Source organism: Neovison vison, chromosome 8 (assembly GCF_020171115.1).
Source record: "Neovison vison isolate M4711 chromosome 8, ASM_NN_V1, whole genome shotgun sequence".
NCBI lineage: Eukaryota > Metazoa > Chordata > Mammalia > Carnivora > Mustelidae > Neogale > Neogale vison.
In genome coordinates this window covers 136,632,365-136,649,392 of record NC_058098.1, presented here as the reverse complement: position 1 = coordinate 136,649,392, position 17,028 = coordinate 136,632,365, and the positions used below count along the sequence as shown (strand labels likewise).

General features: G+C 59.7%; 1 protein-coding gene across 5 annotated transcripts in view; it reads left to right on the top strand.

The window, feature by feature from the left end:
• Nucleotides 1-17,028, top strand: part of ATP6V1C2 (ATPase H+ transporting V1 subunit C2) — a 52,862-nt gene that overhangs the window by 35,436 nt on the left and 398 nt on the right. For 3 of the 5 annotated variants that reach the window (XM_044262073.1, XM_044262072.1, XM_044262076.1), the window contains 8 exons: nt 3,468-3,559; nt 5,839-5,937; nt 6,498-6,566; nt 8,741-8,833; nt 8,946-9,039; nt 11,341-11,478; nt 12,284-12,381; nt 16,775-16,907. In XM_044262073.1, coding sequence (XP_044118008.1) covers nt 3,468-3,559; nt 5,839-5,937; nt 6,498-6,566; nt 8,741-8,833; nt 8,946-9,039; nt 11,341-11,478; nt 12,284-12,381; nt 16,775-16,907 — 816 coding nt within the window. The remainder of the gene's footprint in view (nt 1-3,467; nt 3,560-5,838; nt 5,938-6,497; nt 6,567-8,740; nt 8,834-8,945; nt 9,040-11,340; nt 11,479-12,283; nt 12,382-16,774; nt 16,908-17,028) is intronic. The other 2 variants (XM_044262075.1, XM_044262074.1) reach the window with 1 other exon arrangement.

The window sequence follows — 17,028 nt, the reverse complement described above, 5'->3', positions numbered from 1 at the left end:
GGCTGGGGAGAGTCTCAGCCAGGCCAGGAACAAAGCCTTCCTGTTGTCTCCTCAGACCACAGAGCCACCCAGGTGTGTCTGGGCGGGTCAGGGGCAGGAGATGGGCCCCTGGGACCCGTCCGAGTGCAGCCCTGTGTGCTCGCCATGGCGGGCTGGTGCCCGGCCCGTGTCTGTGGAAACTCGGGTGGGGCCAGAAGGCTCCGGAATCTGGGTGCGGCTCCTCCGGCACTGCTTACGCCACAGAGGTCCCGGCCCCTCCTGGGACAATTGGGCAGTGATTCCGGAAAGCCCTCTGAGGAGGGGCTGCCCAGCACACCTGGGCCAGGTGTGGCTTCCTGGAGGTCCCGTGTGCCTCTGCCACCCACCCGGGGTCGCGCCGTCGCTGCTGGGGCCGTTCGCACCCCGCGGGGCTCTCTGAGGCCAGGCCGAGCCGGGCAGGCGGTCAGGCTGTGATCTGCGTCCTCTCAGGACGGGGCTCACTGGCGTGGCTGTCCCGGGGGCGTCGGCTAGCAGGGAGGACTCCGGGACGCGACAGGATGTCAACGGAGAGGGGAGCAGAGCAGTTGTAGAGGACAGAAGTTGGCTTCTCTCTAGTTCAGAGACCCAGAGAGTGACTTAGGCAGGCAAGCAGGGACGGGGAGGAGGGCACCGGGGTTGACCGCATTCCGTGTGTGCCCAGAACCACACTGGGCTCTTGTTTCCCGTGTCACCCCCGCGGGGTAGGGTCCCCTTCCCGAGTCACCCCCGTGAGGTGGAACCCCTTCCTCTGGTCTCAGAGGAGGAGGCTGGCGGAGAGGTTCAGCGGCTGGCTCCGGGACCTGGGATGGGAATGCAGGTCTTGGTTGTGCTGTGTGCGTGTGTGTGTGTGTGTGTGTGTGTGTGTGTGTGAGAGAGAGAGAGAGAGAGAGAGAGGGAGAGATTGGGGGGTGGGGCACAGAGAGAGAGACAGGGCTTCCCAAGGAGGCCCCGGGCCAGCTCCGCTGCAGGGAACCAGCTCTTTGAGGCTCTGAGTATTGGCCCTGGAGGCTGACCTGCATGAGGGCCCCGTGTGTGACGCCCCCAGCCCTGGTTCAGATCTGTTCCTCCAACGGGAGGTCCTTCATGGGGAGAGCCTTGGGGACACAAAGGTCGCTGTGTCGAGTTGTATTTGCCAGGTGTCCGGGGAGGTCTTCCAGCCTGGAGGAGCCCTGTGCTGAGGTGGTCAGGGCCGGGCCCCCAGACCCTCCCGACTGCTGGGAACTGAGCCCAACGTGTCCCTTAAAGAAGATGCTCAAGGGTGAGGAGGGCTTTGCCCCCTCCCCGCCCTGCATGTGGCAGCACGTGTGGTCACCTGGTGCCAGCCCACCGTGGTGTCCGTCTCCACGGGCCGGGTGATGCTGCAGGTTCAGAAGAGCCCCCAGACCTCACTGGAGTGACCGGCATAAGGTTTTCTCCTGAGCACGCACACGTGCTGCTGAGGGTGGGGGGCCCATGCCGACCCCCTCGGGGCACTGGCGGCTGATGTCTCCACCACCGGAAGCATCTCCGGGTGCTGCGGGAGGGTCCACGAGGCTTTTGGGGCTTCGGCCAGCTGGCCCCCCTCGGAGCCCAACTGAACACATGCCCTCAGCACGGCCAGTGCCAGCTTCCCTTTCAGGGGTCACAGACACTGGGCGGGGCACCCGGCTCCCTGGAAGAGCTCTGGCTGGGGCAGGTGGACCTCACCTTGCTGAACGGGGACTTTTTTGTGTGATTTTTTAAAAATATATTATCTATCTATCTATCTATCTATATATGATTTTAAAAGTTAAGACTGTGGATTGTACCTGAGTTAGTTTCTTGGTTATGATTGCACACTGTTGTTATGTAAGATGGGTATATGGGATCTCTGTCCAATTTTTAAAAGTATTTTATTTACTCATTTTTTAAAATTTTATTTATTTGTGTGAGAGAGAGAGAGCACACAAGCAGGGGGAGCAGCAGGCAGAGGGAGAAGCAGGCTCCCCACTGAGCAGGGAGCCCGATGCGGGACTCAATCCCAGGACCCTGAGATCATGACCCAAGCCGAAGGCAGACACTCAACTGACTGAACCACCCAGGCGTCTCTATTTATTCATTTTTTAAAGTAATCTCTGCACCAGACATGGGACTTGAACCCACGAACCTGGGGTCAAGAACCGTACACTGTACCAACAGCCATCAGGGTGTCCCCCGTGTCATCTTTTTGTAATTTCCCATGAAATCTGTCATCATTTTAAAGGAAAATATTTTTTTTAATGGTAAAAAAAATTACATATCTTATTTTAAAAATCAGACGTATCAAGGTATAACGATAAAAACGGGAAAAGCTTCCCATGACTAGACCACTCTCTTTCCTCTTCCCCCAAAAGGTGAGCGACGTGTTAACCTTGAGAAGTCGATCCTTCTGTGTCTATATGTGTCTATACGTATAGTGGACCGTGTCTATACGAACGAAATCTGTAAATTTCAGCTCGGGGTTGTTCGGGCCCTCAGGCGGCCTCCGTGCTGTCGCGTGCCGACGCAGGGGTATCCGTGTCAGCAGCGTTTGTTGGCATGGAGCGGGGGTCCCACGGGGTGCGACTGCGAACCCCCGGGGAGCTGGCTCAGGACGTGAGGCTCTGAGTTGGGAGGAGGGGTGCAGTCCCTCAGGAGCCGGGGGGTCGGCCTTCGTGTGCAGGAGTCTCCCGCGACCTTCTGGAAGGCCGCGCCGTGTCCCGTAACGTGGGGCGCCCACCTTTGTTGAAGCAGTTCTGTGATGATGGGACTCGGCTGTCCACGCATGAGTTTGGACAAGCCCTCTGTGTTTTGAGGGCTTCCTGGTGAGCCTTTGCCTTTCCTGTTTCCAGCCATTGGGAGGACATCATCCCTCTGGCCGAGCAGGTGGGCCTCTGAGGTCAGGCAGCCAGAAAGCAGGAGAGCTAGGCCGTGGGTCTTGGGCTCTGCCTGTATTCCCTCCTCCCATGACGTGTCCGCCTGGGCCTGCTGCGGGTGGGGGTCTGGGACGCCCTCCCTGAAATTGGACAACGGGATCTCCTGCGTGCCAGACCCGTGACCTGCACGCAAGCTGGAAGGAGCCTTCCTGCCGACCTAGCCCTTCCCGTGGGAGGGGGCCACGGGTCAGCGGGGCTAAGCCATCGCGGGCCCCCCAGAAGCCAGGATGGGGTCAGCCTGGGCTGGCCTGGCAGGGTGAGGAGGGCTTGCAATCAGAAGAGTCACCTCACTGAGGGGTTCTGGAACAGCCGTGCCCGTGTGGGGTCTTGCAGAGTGGGGACGTGAATCTGTCCCCTGCTCCCCACGGGCTACACAGGGCCAAATGCTGGCATGTGTGCGGGAGCGGTGGGGAGGGAAACGCGAGCGTTCCGGACAAGCGGGCGGCATTGATTACTTACTGCTTACTCCGAAGTGTGCTGTGCTCACTTTATGGCCATTTTGAGAAGTTGGGCCCTGACTTTTGCTTTTCTGAATAGCAATTGGCCCAAATCGAGACTGATCTGAAATCCCGAACAGCCGCCTACAATACTCTGAAGACAAACCTGGAGAACCTGGAGAAGAAATCCATGTGAGTCTGAGTTTCTGCACTGAGGGGCAGGGCGGGGGCAGGGGCCAGGCTGGGCGGGGGCCGGGCGGGCCAGGAGTGTGCCTTTCAGGTCTCTGGGTAAACCAGGGTCTATGCTGTGTCAGAGAGGGGGGGGGGGCACTAGTCAGACAGACAGGCAGACGCCGCAGCCCTCCTGCCTCTCTGGGAGCTGCAGACTGGGAGGGGGGCCTTGGTGCACGTGGTGAGAAGGCCCAAGCCAGGGTGATGGCCCCCTGCCTGAGCCCAGAGAGGAACACCATGCTGCCCCTCACCCCCTTCCCTCCCTCTCCCAACCTCCCCAGGTTACGGAGAACACCTGGGGGGCCCTAAGACCTTTCCCCTGGAGGAAACTTAACAGAGGACCCTCTCTGCAAAGGCGGTGGGGGTGCCTGACTAGCCGAGCCTGGCCCTTTGGGAGGGCCCCCAGGGTAGCGGGGGCTGAAGCCCAGAGCAGACCATCCGCAGGGACTCTGGAGCCTTCTGCACTCAAGTGACGGACCCCCCACAAGAGAAAGAGAGCAGACGGTGTGGCCTGCGGACCGCGGTCACCAGTCACCCAGATGGTGGGAGGTTTCTGGAGAAAAGCAGAAACCCAGTGTCATGCCGGCTGCAACTCTCTGGTAAGGGAGTAAGTGCCTTGTCGTGGGAGGCATGTCAGGAAAGGCCAGATGAGCTCCTGCCGCGGAGTCTGGAAAAAGGTGCTCCTGAGTCGGGCTGAGCTGGCATGCAGGACCCTCCCAGGCTCCCCATCTGATCCCGTTGGCAGTCGTCTGAAGAGCCTCCAAAGAAGGGCAGTGCCCAGGGGAGGTCAGAACCAGCCGCTCCTCTGAGCAGCTCACCGTCCCATTCCTACCTCTCCCTCTGGATGGTCCCCGGGCCGGGTGTCCTCTTGTGAAAGAAGCATATGGTACGTTAGCGGAGAATTTAAAACCAAAAAGGGAGAGATGCACTTCAACTAGAAATGGTCACCGTTGGTTGCGTGACTTTGCATCAGAATTAAATGGGCATCCCCTGAGTTTCGCCTCGTTCTTGGCCCTGCGAAGGCGTGAGATGGGAGAAGGGCAGCGCGCCGATGGCAGAGAGCGCCCTAAATGGTGACCTTGGCTTAGAGCCGTCACGGCATTGACCATTTGCCTGCTGGGCCATCTACTCTTCGCATCATGGGTTTGTGGACTCCTTGAGAATCATTTGGGACTTGAGCAGACATCTGGGCCAGCCTTGTCATTCAGCTGATTCACCGCCGCGCTGATCTGTTGAGAGCACTTGGAGGGGGAGGGGGTAAAGCTGTTCTGCCGCCTTCGCCCATTCTTCTTCCAACAAATGTGCAGTAAGCACCTGCTATCCTCTCAGGCTTTATGCCAGCCCCTAAAGATAACAAAGCAGAAGAAAATTGGATTTCTGCCCTCGGGGAGCTCCCAGCGACTCGCCCAACAAGTGTCTGCGGAAAATCAGCTCTGTGCTCGGAGCGCAGGCATCGATGAGCCAGAGCAGACCTGATAGCAGAATGGGGCTGTGGTAGGGGGCACGTGCCCTGTGCCTCTGGAGAGGGTCCTAAGGGACTTAGCAGTGAAGGCGCAGGTGGGAGAGGTGAGGCTGGAGGTGGCATGTTACCTAAGAACTTGGCCTTGGTGGAGTGCTTGACACCCACTGGCCAGGGAAGTAATACATTAGCTAATATATTAGCTGACATGGCCAGGGTGCCCAGGCTACAGTCTCTGTAGCCGTCCTTGGCCTACTTGCTGCTACAATACCCTTGAACCATGTGCTAAAAATACCATGATCTCGATGGAGCCCGGGTTCTGCTGGGCATGAAGCAAGCAATGGCAGGTGATGTTCCCTGGCAGCTGGACCTGGGAGGTGTGAAAAGTGACCCGGGCCTCTCTCTGGACCCGTCTCAGCTCGGGACAGCCCAAGTGTTAACACCGGTGTAACTCAAGCTGCCTGACACCCACGGTCCCCTCCCGGCAGCCCCAGGGGCAGCGCAGGTGATGGTGGTGTTGGGTTCTGCTGCCCCTCGGGGGACTGGTGAGGGGGCCTCTGGCCCCGGCAGCCCCAGCAGCTCTGGCCACCCTCAGCTGGTGGACCAAGGGGCACACTCAGCCCAGGGACCTCTGAGCTTTCATGTTTCCTGCCTGCCCTCCTGACCCAGGGCCTGTGTGTTGAGGGTGTGCGGGGGTCCATGCGTCCCAGAAGCCCGGGGCCCACGCGACCTCCCTCTGCCTTTCTGCTAATCCCGCCCCCTTTGTCCCACCCGGATTCAGGGGAAACCTCTTAACCCGGACATTGAGCGATATCGTGAGCAAAGAAGACTTCGTGTTGGGTTCTGAGTATCTCGTCACACTTCTGGTCATTGTCCCCAAGTAAGTGGCCTGGGAAGGGGGGTACTGGGGGCCTCAGCCCATGTTGGTGATCCTAGAAGGAAACCGGCCCTGCCCAATGGAGAGAAAGGGGGGCCCTCCATGGCCAGGGCCCCAGCGGCAGGAATGGGAGCAGGGTGGGTGTCCACAGGTAAAGCAGTGAGCAGCTTCCGTGTGCCACGAGCCTTAGACAGGAGCCCATTTTGCTCACAATAAACCGGGGAGGGGAGCGGGGGCACCTGTGACCCCCTTGTCCAGAAGCCAGAGAGGTCAGTTGGCTTCTCCGAGGCTACACAGGGTCAGGACTGGAAAGCTTCCCCACATATCTAGCTGAACTCTTCACCTGAACCGTCCGTGGCATCTGGCGCCCTTGGGAGGCTGGGTCCAGGACCAGGCTGGGGAGGGGGTCCCCAGTGCCCATGGCAGGACCTTGGGGTGCTTGGGGCTCTCTGGCCCAGGCCTGCTGATCTCAGTCCCTTGGGAAAAGTGGTGTACAGTGTCCTAAACACTTGAACACCCCCAGCCTTTCTGCAGAAATCACTGAATGATTCGTATTCTTGCAGACCAAGCTACGCACAATGGCAAAAAACCTATGAATCCCTCTCGGACATGGTGGTCCCTCGGTCGACTAAGTGAGTGAAACCCCACCTTGGCACCTAGGCACCAAGTATGCTGTGAGGGTACAGGGACCCTCAGCCCTCCCCGCTTGAGCTTATCAGAGTCCCTCAGCCTGGAGTTCTTTGCAGCCGCTCCCCCAGCCACGCGCCAAGCTCCCTGTATCCTTCAGAATGCCGCTTCCCTGCCCCCTCTTCCAGGAAGCCCCCTCTGGCTGTATGCCGGTAAAGATCCCCCTCACTGCGCTCTGATCCGTGATGGCCACAGGGGTGGGGTGGGGTGGGGACAGTTGGAGCAGCGTCTGGCCTGCTGGAGTCCGAGCAGGAGTGGCCGGTGAGAGCTGGGAAAGTGGCAGGTGAAGAGATACAGGAATATATTCAAACCGTGATGACCACCACACCGGTGTTAGCCCAGCAGGGGGCTGCCCGCAGCAGCAGGCGTGGGTCTCACCGTCCTGGGTGGAGCAGGACAGGCCAGTGGCTGAGAAGCACACCCAGCGTGAAGCCAGTTACTCAAGGCCTGGAAATGGACGGAACGAAACCATACGTGATCTGGGCACGGGCAGGTGCACAGGAGAATTGAGGGGGTGTTCGGGGGATTGGAAACGCCAGGCTCAGCGCAGTAGTGACCTCAGAGAAGAGAGTGACATGTGGCTAGAGTGTGGCCTGGGGCTTCTGCCACGTGAGAGTTGTGTTAAGTGGGGCCTGCCTTTATGTAGTATTTGTTATTCTTTATGCCTTTCTTTTAAAAAAAGATTTTACTTACTCATTTGAGACAGAGAGACAGAGAGAGCGCGTGCATGAGCAGGGGGAGAGGCAGAGAGGGAGAAGCAGACTCCCGCTGAGCCGGGCGCTGGATGTGGGGCTCCATCCCAGGACCCGGAGATCATGACCTGAGCCCACAGCAGACCAACAGCCACCCAGGGCCCGTCTCTATTCCTTTTCGTATGTCTGAAGTAGTTTGTAATTTAAAAAGATTTGGCGGTGGGTCTCGGCCAGCCACACCAACTCACCTGCTTCTGGGCGCACAGCGTAGGGTGAGGACAGCTCTGCCCGTGCTCCTCTCCGCTCTGAGGCCCCCTCCGGTCGGGGTGGCTCTCCCGGGGTCACAGCTCACAGGAGACGGTGATCAGGAGCTACACTGAGGGGTGCAGGGAACAGGACAGCCGTAGCCTGAGGTCACGAGGGGCAGCCAGAGGAGGAAGCCAGGGCCGTCCACAGGGAGGGGAGGGCAGACAGCCGGATGGAGGGGCTGGTCCTTGAGGCCCGCCAGCTTGGCAGAGGCCGCCAGTGCTCTGCGACTCTGGCTTTCCGTGGCCACGAGCTGGGGGACCCCTCCGGCTACCTCGGTAGGTGATTTGGCTGCTCAGACCGGAACCCCCAGCCCTGCATTGTCAGGAGCCACTGGAGGGTCTGCAGAGGTGATTCTGGAAGTTTCTGGAGCCTGGGGTGGCCCAGAGACAGGAAAGGTGACCTGGCCAGCATGCCTGTGAGTCCTGCCCGGGCTTGGCAGAGGGCTTCCCTGAGGTCTGGTGGCCACCAGGGCCGGCTCAAAGGAGCTGACCGCTGGCTGCTGTGACCCCTGTGTTTGGGACGGTGCCCACTGTGGCCCTGTGTTGAGGCGTGCCTCAGAGGCTGGCCGATTGGAACATGGGGACACTGAATGTGAGGTGGACACGGTGGGACAGACACCGACTGGAGTCTGTCTGTCCTACTTCGTTCTGAGCGGAGCACGTCCGAGCCTGGGCGCGTCCCCCCCAACACGCGCACACAGGTGACTGAGACCCGGGAAGAGCTCCATGGCTCAGCACATCACACACTGGAGCCAAACTGGGGGTCTCTGCAGCTAGTCCCCTGCCCCTCCCTCCCCTCAAGGGTCTGCGTTTAGATCATCCAGAGGCCCCAGAGGCTTCAGCCCGGTGTGGGGGTGGAAGGAGCAGGCGTGGGCGGGTGTCTCTCTAGCAGGTGGTGGAGCCCCGCACCCCCCCGGCCGGGAGTCAGGAAGTCATAAGGGGTGTCTGGTTCCCTGCCCTCAGCTGGTGGGGGTGGGGTGGGGGGCCCTGCCTGCCCACAAGCCAGCCGCCCCTTGGCAGGAACCCACCTCCCCTGGGAGAGGGAACAGGCTGCTCCTAGCCCAGCTCCGACCTCAGCTGTGGTGAGGCGTCCAGTGACCAGATGCTTCTCTCCACCAGACTGATTGCTGAGGACAACGAGGGCGGCCTCTTCACGGTGACCCTGTTTCGAAAAGTGATCGAGGATTTCAAAACCAAAGCCAAAGAGAACAAGTAAGGGCTGGCCTCAATGGGCTTCTCTGGGTTTGGGCTGTTTCCACTGGACGGGTCTCTCTGCTCCGTCCGGAAGCTTCCTGGTGAAAGCCTCTCATTTGCTTGTTTTAAGGTTCACTGTCCGTGAATTTTACTATGATGAGAAAGAAATTAAAAGGGAAAGGGAAGAGATGAGCAGGTTGCTGTCTGATAAGAAGCAACAGTATGTGAGTAGACTACATGGGCAGGCGGGCGTCTTTCTGGAGCGTCCCCCTCCCTTGGGGGCACGTGGCCTGGGACATGTGTCCCCTGAGACTGCCAGGGCGGGGCACCCAGGGGACACCTGAGCTGTGAGCTAGGGCGCTGGGCGCCGTCCCTAGGAGAGCTCCTGAGTCCTGCCCCTGCCCCTCCGGGAAGGGACTCTGAGCTCCAATGTGCCCCTAAGAAACTGAGGCTCTGGGAGGTCACAGAGCGTTTCCCCCAAGAGGAGAACCCCCTCTCACCTTCCTGTGCTCCAGATCCGGGCAGGGCAGGCGGGGATCCAGGCAGGGGTCCTTGTGCCAAGCACAGGCAGGCCTGTCCCCTTAGTCTCCTTGTTGGCCTCCTCAGTGTGGTTCTTATGCGTGATGAGACACCCCTGTCGTCAGCCCCTGGGTTTGTTACCCCGATGCTTTCAGCGAAGAGTAGGGGCTTCTCCTTGAGGTTTCTGATGACAGCCTGGCAGAAACCTTCCCCGTGCAAGCACCGCTGAGCTGGTTGGGGAGCAAACCAGGCTTGGAGTTTGGGAATGTGACAGTGTCGCCTTGGGAAGGTCACTCAGCTGCTCTGTGTGAGGGGCTCATTCCACACGTGGCATCCTCCTGCTGTGGAGACACCTAAGCTGGGTGGCTTTGGGGGTCCCCCTGGCGGAATGTCTTCAGGGCCCCTCTCCCCGCCATCCCCACTGGGTGCTGTTCTCAGAAACTTCCAGTTTGGCCTCTGGTGTAGGGAGGAGGGAAGAAGGAGGAGAATGTACTTCAGGTTCTGGAAGAAAGCTGTTAAAGAGCAGGAAGTCCCTCCCTTGAGGCCCCGTGTTGACCCTGGGCCTTCTCTGACTTCGGGCTGGCGGAATCGGCACGTCTGGTTTGACGTCTCTGGTCAGTGGCCTTTTCACAGCGACTCCAGACAAGCCGCCCCCTCGGGAGTGAGCAGCAGCATGGGGGTCCACAAACTGGGCTTCTCAAAGCCTCACTGGACGGGCCCATCCCCTTTGAGGACGAGGCAGGAGCTCGTCCTATAGTGGTGCCTGTGGGGGGGCTTTAGCCCGCCCCCAAGCAGACGCGCATGTGAACGGACGTGCGTGTGCACACCAAGTGAACGCACGCGTCACAGATCCCAGATCTGCCGGGCTTTGGGTTAGGGCTGTTCCCGTGAGGAGGTGCTGGGCCCCGAGGCCCCAGACCCCACACACCCAGGTGGGGACTTTTGCTCCTTGGCCTTAGCTCGCCCCAAACCCTGATCGCCCAGGAGCTCCCGGTGGTCTCTCTCTAGCGTCATCCCTGCTGGCTTGGGTCCTAGCCCTGGGTCCCCTACCCAGTGTCTCTGGGGTGGGGGGGGCGAGACAGTGGCAGATTTGACCAACGTCCAGGCAGGAGGCCCTGCCCACAGGACAGGTGGTCACATCGTGCCTTTGGCACCAGCCTCGGTGCTGGCACAGACCCCCTGAGGAGCAAGGTGACACACCGGAGCTTGTCGCCTGCCGTCTGGGGCTCAGGTTGCCAGCTGGCGCTTCCTCGCAGGTGTAAGGCAGCAAGTGGAGGCCTTTGCACACCCAGGCTGCCCCGGGAGCCCTGCCAGGGTCTCGGAGGAGGGGAAATGGAGCTCCAGAGGAGACACGCGAACTCGGAAACATTTAGCTCCATGCGAGGCTCCGGCTGTGGGCCGCTGAGCAGGGGGCAGCCAGGGGCAGCCCTGCCCTGGCTTCTGAGGCACCTCTTTCCCCTTTAGCTTGTCGGGAGGTGGGTCTCACCAGCATCCCGCGCTGTCTTTGGTACTTGTCAGCCAGAGGGGACAGGCTAGGTCCCGGGGTTCCGGCTCCCTTGGAGAGCACACGGTGGGATTTTCCAGGGCTTTCTCCTTGTCTGCAGAGAAAAGAGGATAAAGGATGGTAGGTCCCAACAGCGTGCCTGGCTCATTTTCTGCATGTAGCCTCCATGAGTGCCATGGAGCCGCCGTGGCTGGACAGGGCGGAGGGGCGCTCCGTGGTCCCCTGTCCTGGCTGCCCGTGGAGGGGTGGTCCCGGCCAAGGCCAGGCAGGGGTGAGGATGTGGGAGCTCGCCCCGCTGCTGGCACTGTGGCTCTGTCCCTGCGGTAGGGGCCCCGAAGATTTGAGCCCCCCTCCCCCGCCGCCCCGCCCCATCTCCAGTCCCTGGGGCTGCGAGTCTGGAGGGCGGGCCGGCGTTCCCATGCGCTTTCCCGGCGATGCGGATTTTGTGTTTGTCGTGATGCGTGTTTGCTGAAAGATTAATAAATGATTTCTGTGCCTTTAGCAAACTTCCTGTGTTGCTCTTAAAAAGGGATCCTCCACCTTCCCGGACCACAAGGTTAAGGTAACCCCGCTAGGTAACCCCGCTAGGCCCGCGGCGGGGCAGACGGACAGAGAGAGAGAGAGTGAGGGCGAGGGCGAGGTAAGCCGCACCCCTGCAGCCCTGGGGGTCCCCCGCTCGCATGTCCCCGCCGGTGCAGGCTTCTTCAGAGGAAACGGCGCCTTGCGTTTTCTGTTCCCCAGTGTGGCTTGGGAGGGCTTCCATCAAGGAGCCCAGAACGCTGCCTGCCTCCTCGTGTGGAGGGCGTCTTCGGAGCTGCCCCCAGCCCCCCGGCTTGGTGGCCAGGGGTCCTCTGCCCTGCCTGGAGGTGGCGGCCGCTGGTGACGGGGGCAGGCCCTGCTGGCTGGTGGGGGTCAGGCCCCTCAGCTCTCCTCCCCTGGCTGCGCTGGCTGGACCCACCCTTGACCTTTGTGAGCAGTGGAGGCATCAGTGGGGGCTTGGAGCCCAGGCGCTCGGGCTCCCCTGGAGGACCGGCCACGCCAGCCTCGGTGACTGGGATTGTGGCCTTGGAGGTGGGCTCTGCGGAGCCCCCGGAAGCGGCAGCTGGTAGCTGATGCCAGGACGGGGCTGGGGGCGGGGAGATGCGATGCGTTCCTCAGAGGTGGGCTCCCTGGTGGCCCGGTGTCCAGGGAAGCCCGTCCGCTGCTGCCCGGCCCCCCGCAGCCCGGTCTCTGGTGGCCCCACGCATGTGCCAGGTGGCGGCCCGCTGAGCTTACCGGGCACCCGGCGCCCCGGGAACGTGGGCCGGGGCTGGCTGACTCGCTGCTTCTGCTGGTCGCCAGGCGTCTCTCCACGCGAGGCTTCGCTCTGCCGGGACCTGTGTCGCCCTTGGCCTGGTGTCTGGTGCCGCTGCCCGCGGGCATCACAGGCTGTCCTGTCTTCGCAGGGCCCGCTGCTGCGCTGGCTCAAAGTGAACTTCAGCGAAGCCTTCATTGCCTGGATCCACATCAAGGCGCTGAGGGTGTTTGTGGAGTCCGTGCTCAGGTGCGTGGAGGGGGCGCCCAGCCCGGGCTGTCCTGCTGGGGGCGGGGGGAGCAGCCAGCTCGGGGGGCCGCTGGGGCTGCCGCCTCTCCCATCCAGCACCACCGCCACCCCCTGCCCTCTCCCTGTGCTGCTCCTGGCTCTTGGCGACATGCGTAGGATTTCCCAAGTCCCTGGGGTCCTGTGCTCCGCGTCCGTTTCCTGCCGGCCCCGGGGCGGGGGTCGTGCCCCCTCTCCAGCAGGTTCTGTGCTGGTCTGCGCACCTGCCGGGGCCTGGCCACTCCTGGAAGAGACGCTACACCGCCTCCGTCCTTGACTCTGAGGCCCAAGGCAACCCAAAAACTAAAACCTAAAGCAGAGCGAATTAACGACGACAAAAATTTTGTCTTGTTTTTAACAAAAGCGAAGTGGGTTCGCTGTGGAGAATGAGGCAACCATAGAGAAGCGCAGTGAGCGAGAGTGACCTCTGCCTCTGACCCCGAGAGCGCGCGCTGCTGGCTCCGGTGCGGGCGTGAACCGCTTTAGGAGTTTTTGTCCTTGTTTTGCTCTTTTTTCCCCTAGTTTACAGATCCATTTTTTACTTAATTTTTACAAAAATGGAATTATATAGGAAATATTTTTGGAGAGCTGGTTTGGAGGTTCTAGAAGCGGAGCACAGCTGCTCGTATACCCTTGACCGAAGGGTGGTCCTCCCCTACCGAGACGGTCGTCCCCTTGGACGGAGGGTGCGGCTTTGGGAGGGACACACGTGGAGCCGTGAGGGGGGACGAGGACACCCGCCTAGCCAGCCACATCAACCAAATCAACCCTGGTGATCCGTGGGGTGACAGATGTCGCAGCTGGATTGCGCTCACATCCAGGAAATTTTCCGAAGCCTGCTTTTCTCCTGTGTTTTGAAGATGCTCCATGTCATCAGCTCGGGGGCCAGATCTTGGCAGCGCCACACACGGCTGGCTGGACACTCTTTTTCCAGAAGCTCCCGCCCCTGCTGCTTGGCCTCCCCTGGCCTTCCGAGCCTCTGGAGAGCTGTCCCCAGCCCCTTCACCTGCCTGCCGGGCAGCCACCCACCCGGAGGCCTGTTCCCTGCTTCTCCTTTCCCTGCCTGTGCTTTCTTGCGTCTCCTGGTCTTGCTGCTCAACGGACACCAGCTTCTCTGCACATCTGGCTCCTCTTCCCTTCCAACCCCTTCCTCTGGCTGCCCTGTCAATGCCAGTGGCCTCACATCCTCCCTGTCCCCAGGCCCCAAACCTGAGGGCTCAGCTCCCTTCCCCCACTCCCAGGGCCCCCCAGCGCCCTTAACAGTTCATCCTCCTGCCTCTGCTTTCTCTTCCCTCTGCCTCTGGCCTCCCCGGCCCAGCTGTTGCCACGGGCTCACACTTGGTTCTCTGCCTCTGGTTCATGCTCCACACGGCTGCCAGTGTGGTTTCGTTCAAACAAACTGGTGGCTGCCAGGCACGGGTTTGCCCAAACACAATAGGGTGGCTTCCAGGTGTGGTTTTGTCCAAATACAGATAGGTCCTCGCCCGCCTGTCTCCGAAACCTGGAATGGCCTGGATGGTGGCGCTGGGTCGCAGGGTGTACGCAGGCTAACCCGCAGTGTTCCAGCCGTCTGGGGCCCCACACTGACCTACCTGCCTCCAAAGTCAGTGGTTCTCAGGCCCCATAGTGCAGATGCCCGTTTGCTCGAGCAGAGGTAGAGGTCTTCAGTATCTTAAGCTGGATCAAATGGTTTCCCCTAAAAGTATATGTAGAAATAATCCTTTTAAAAAAAAAGATTTTATGGGACGCCTGGGTGGCTCAGTTGGTTAAGCAGCTGCCTTTGGCTCAGGTCATGATCCTGGGATCGAGTCCCACATCGGGCTCCTTGCTCGGCAGGGAGCCTGCTTCTCCCTCTGCCTCTAGCCTGCCACTCTGTTTGCCTGTGCTTACTCTCTCTCTCTCTCTCTAACAAATAAATAAAATCTTTAAAAAAAGATAAAAAAAATATTTTATTTATTTGGCAGACAGCACAAGGAGTGGGGAGTGGCAGTCAGAGGCCGAGGGAGAAGCAGGCTCCTTACTGAGCAGGGAGCCCAACACGGGGCTCAGTCCCTGTGTCCTGAGATCATGACCTGAATCAAAGGCAGACACTTAACACTTCACACTTAGCTGTAGGAATGATTCTTTACGAGACTATCAGCGTAGAACTTTTTCTTACTGTATCTGTATTTTTCCTGAATACAGTTGTAATACATGAACGCTGTTAAAAAAAAATTCAAGTTTAGAAATCTATACTGTGGAGAAAGTTCCTCACAGTCCCCCGGCCCAGAGATAATCACGGCTCGTGGTTTCAAGACTCTTCTCAGCCCCCAGATGGGGTCATCCGCCCTCACTGTGCTGCAGCTACTTTGACCTGCTTCCAGTTCTTACCCGTGTGTGTGGTGCTGCTTGATCCTTTTAAATGGCTTTTCCATATTCTATTCTGTGGAGAGATCATAGTCCAAGAAAACAGATGTTGGAACCAAGTTTGTTAGAGCAAAGACGGTGGGACTCCCCTGCTGGCCTGTTCCTTCGACTCCCCACTTGGCACGTGGTGCTGTCTTCCTCCTCGCCCTCCACCTCTGTCACTCAGCCCAGAGCTGGACAAGGACTAGATGCTGACTGTTCGTGGACTCAGTAAAACCAAAGTGAAGTGGACCCAGCCCTCACCGAGGAAGTGCTAGCTCCCCCTCAGGGTGGAGGGGACCGGGGCCCGCAGTCATCCGGGATGAAAGCGGAGATGGGCCAGCGGGCGGGAGGAGCCGGCCAGGGAGCTCGCCGGTCAGTCTGGCTCCTGGGAGGGGTGCTGGTGGGGAATGTTAGGGAACCCTAATGGTGGCTATGCGGGTGCATTCATTTAGGGAGAGTTGTATAGAGGGAACATGAAAGGGCACGTTGGGGGAACCCCACCATTTAAGGGGTGGAGGCAGAAAAGCCCATGAGGAAGTCAGAGGCAGGAGGAGGGAGAGGAAGCATAAGGATCTACGTGTCCCTGCAAAGGCTATGTGAGGCCATTGGTGGGACCAGCTAGAGTGGTGGCCGAAGGATGATTGGGTGACACAGGACACTGGATACTCTCTGGTTTGGAATGAGAGCCGTAGGGAGCCGAGGAAGTTTATTTTACGCAGGGCAAGGTGGTGACGTTACAGGGAAGGGGGCAGCAGGTGAGAAAGGCCGACGCCCCTTGCAGCCAGGTGAGGGGGTGTGGGGTGGCTACAGTGGTCTTGGTATGGAGGGTACCGGTGAGGGCTCCCCACCAAGTGGCCTCAGTGATCAGGGAGGAGGGTCGTCTACTGAGCGATCCAGGAGGGAGCAGTGTGGGGGGCGGCCCTGAGCAGGAGCAGAGCAGACCCAGCTGTTCCTGGAAGGCACATTCCGAGAACAGAAGGCGTTCCTTTAAACTGATCCACCACGGGGTTCGCAGGGAAAGGACTGGAAGGGTCTGGCAAGAATGTGAAAAGCCCTGAAGTTAAGAGTGGGCTGAGAAAGGGGCCAAGGTCTCGGAGGCTTGGTGAGGGGAGCAAAGAGCATTCCGCCAGCATCCACGAAGCACTGGAGGGCCTGTTGCTCTCCAGGACCGGGGACAGAATGGACCCGTGCCTCTGCCCTGCAGCAGCTCCCAGGCTGGGAAAGGCAGGAGAGCTCTCAGCACCGCGGTCCTCGTGAGGGAGGATGAACCATCTCCCAGAGCAGCGGGGCAGTGACTGTGTAGTCCGACGGGGGCGGCAGTGACGGCCAGCGCGGGGAGAGGACGGTCTCAGTGAAGTCCGGGGCGTGGAGCAGGTTTCTGAAGCACACTGGCCGTTGGGGTAGGGAGTGTGAAGGGCAAATGCTCATTCAGGTAAGAAGGCGGCAGCCCCTCTGCTCATTTTCCCCGAAATGCCAGAGCTTTGGAGGGAAGAGGGAGCAGAGGAGGGACAAGGCCATCGGCTGGGCCAGCCAGCTTCCCCGGCACTTGCCTCCTGGAAAGACCTCGGCGGGCCTCTGAAACCGGGGTTCAGCTCGCCCAGAGTCCATCGAAGGCACAGGACTCAGTAGGTCGTAGGCCTGACTTATAGTGAAAGCAGCGCACGCGTGGTTACACGCAGCCTCCTTCACGGGTCCTCCTGCGGGTCCAGGTGACCTCGCTGTCAGCAGACACCACGCCGTGAACAGGCAGAAATGGCTGGGGAGCGTGTTCTACTAGCGACGTTCCTATCCAGAAAAACCCAAGTAGTGTCACCTCTGACCCTAGATGTTTCATTCAGCTGAGATTTATTTTCTTAAGCTATGTTGACTGAGGCCTTTTTCTTAGTAGAACTTCCTGTTTCTTGTCGGGAGTATTTGACCCACACTTGCTTCTGAGGTAACTTAACGCATGTCTTGTCTGTCTGGGAAGGTACGGACTTCCGGTGAATTTCCAGGCGGTGCTCCTCCAGCCTCACAAGAAGTCCTCCACCAAACGTTTACGGGAGGTGCTGAACTCCGTCTTCAGACATCTGGATCAAGTAGCAGCCGCAAGCATACTGGATGTAGGTAGAGAATCCAGAAAGCGCCGGCTTTCTGCACAGACGTCCATCTCTCCACGTGGGAGGCACTTTGCAAAGATGGAAATTACCCTTTTGCTAAGATCTACGTTTCACAAGTGTGCAA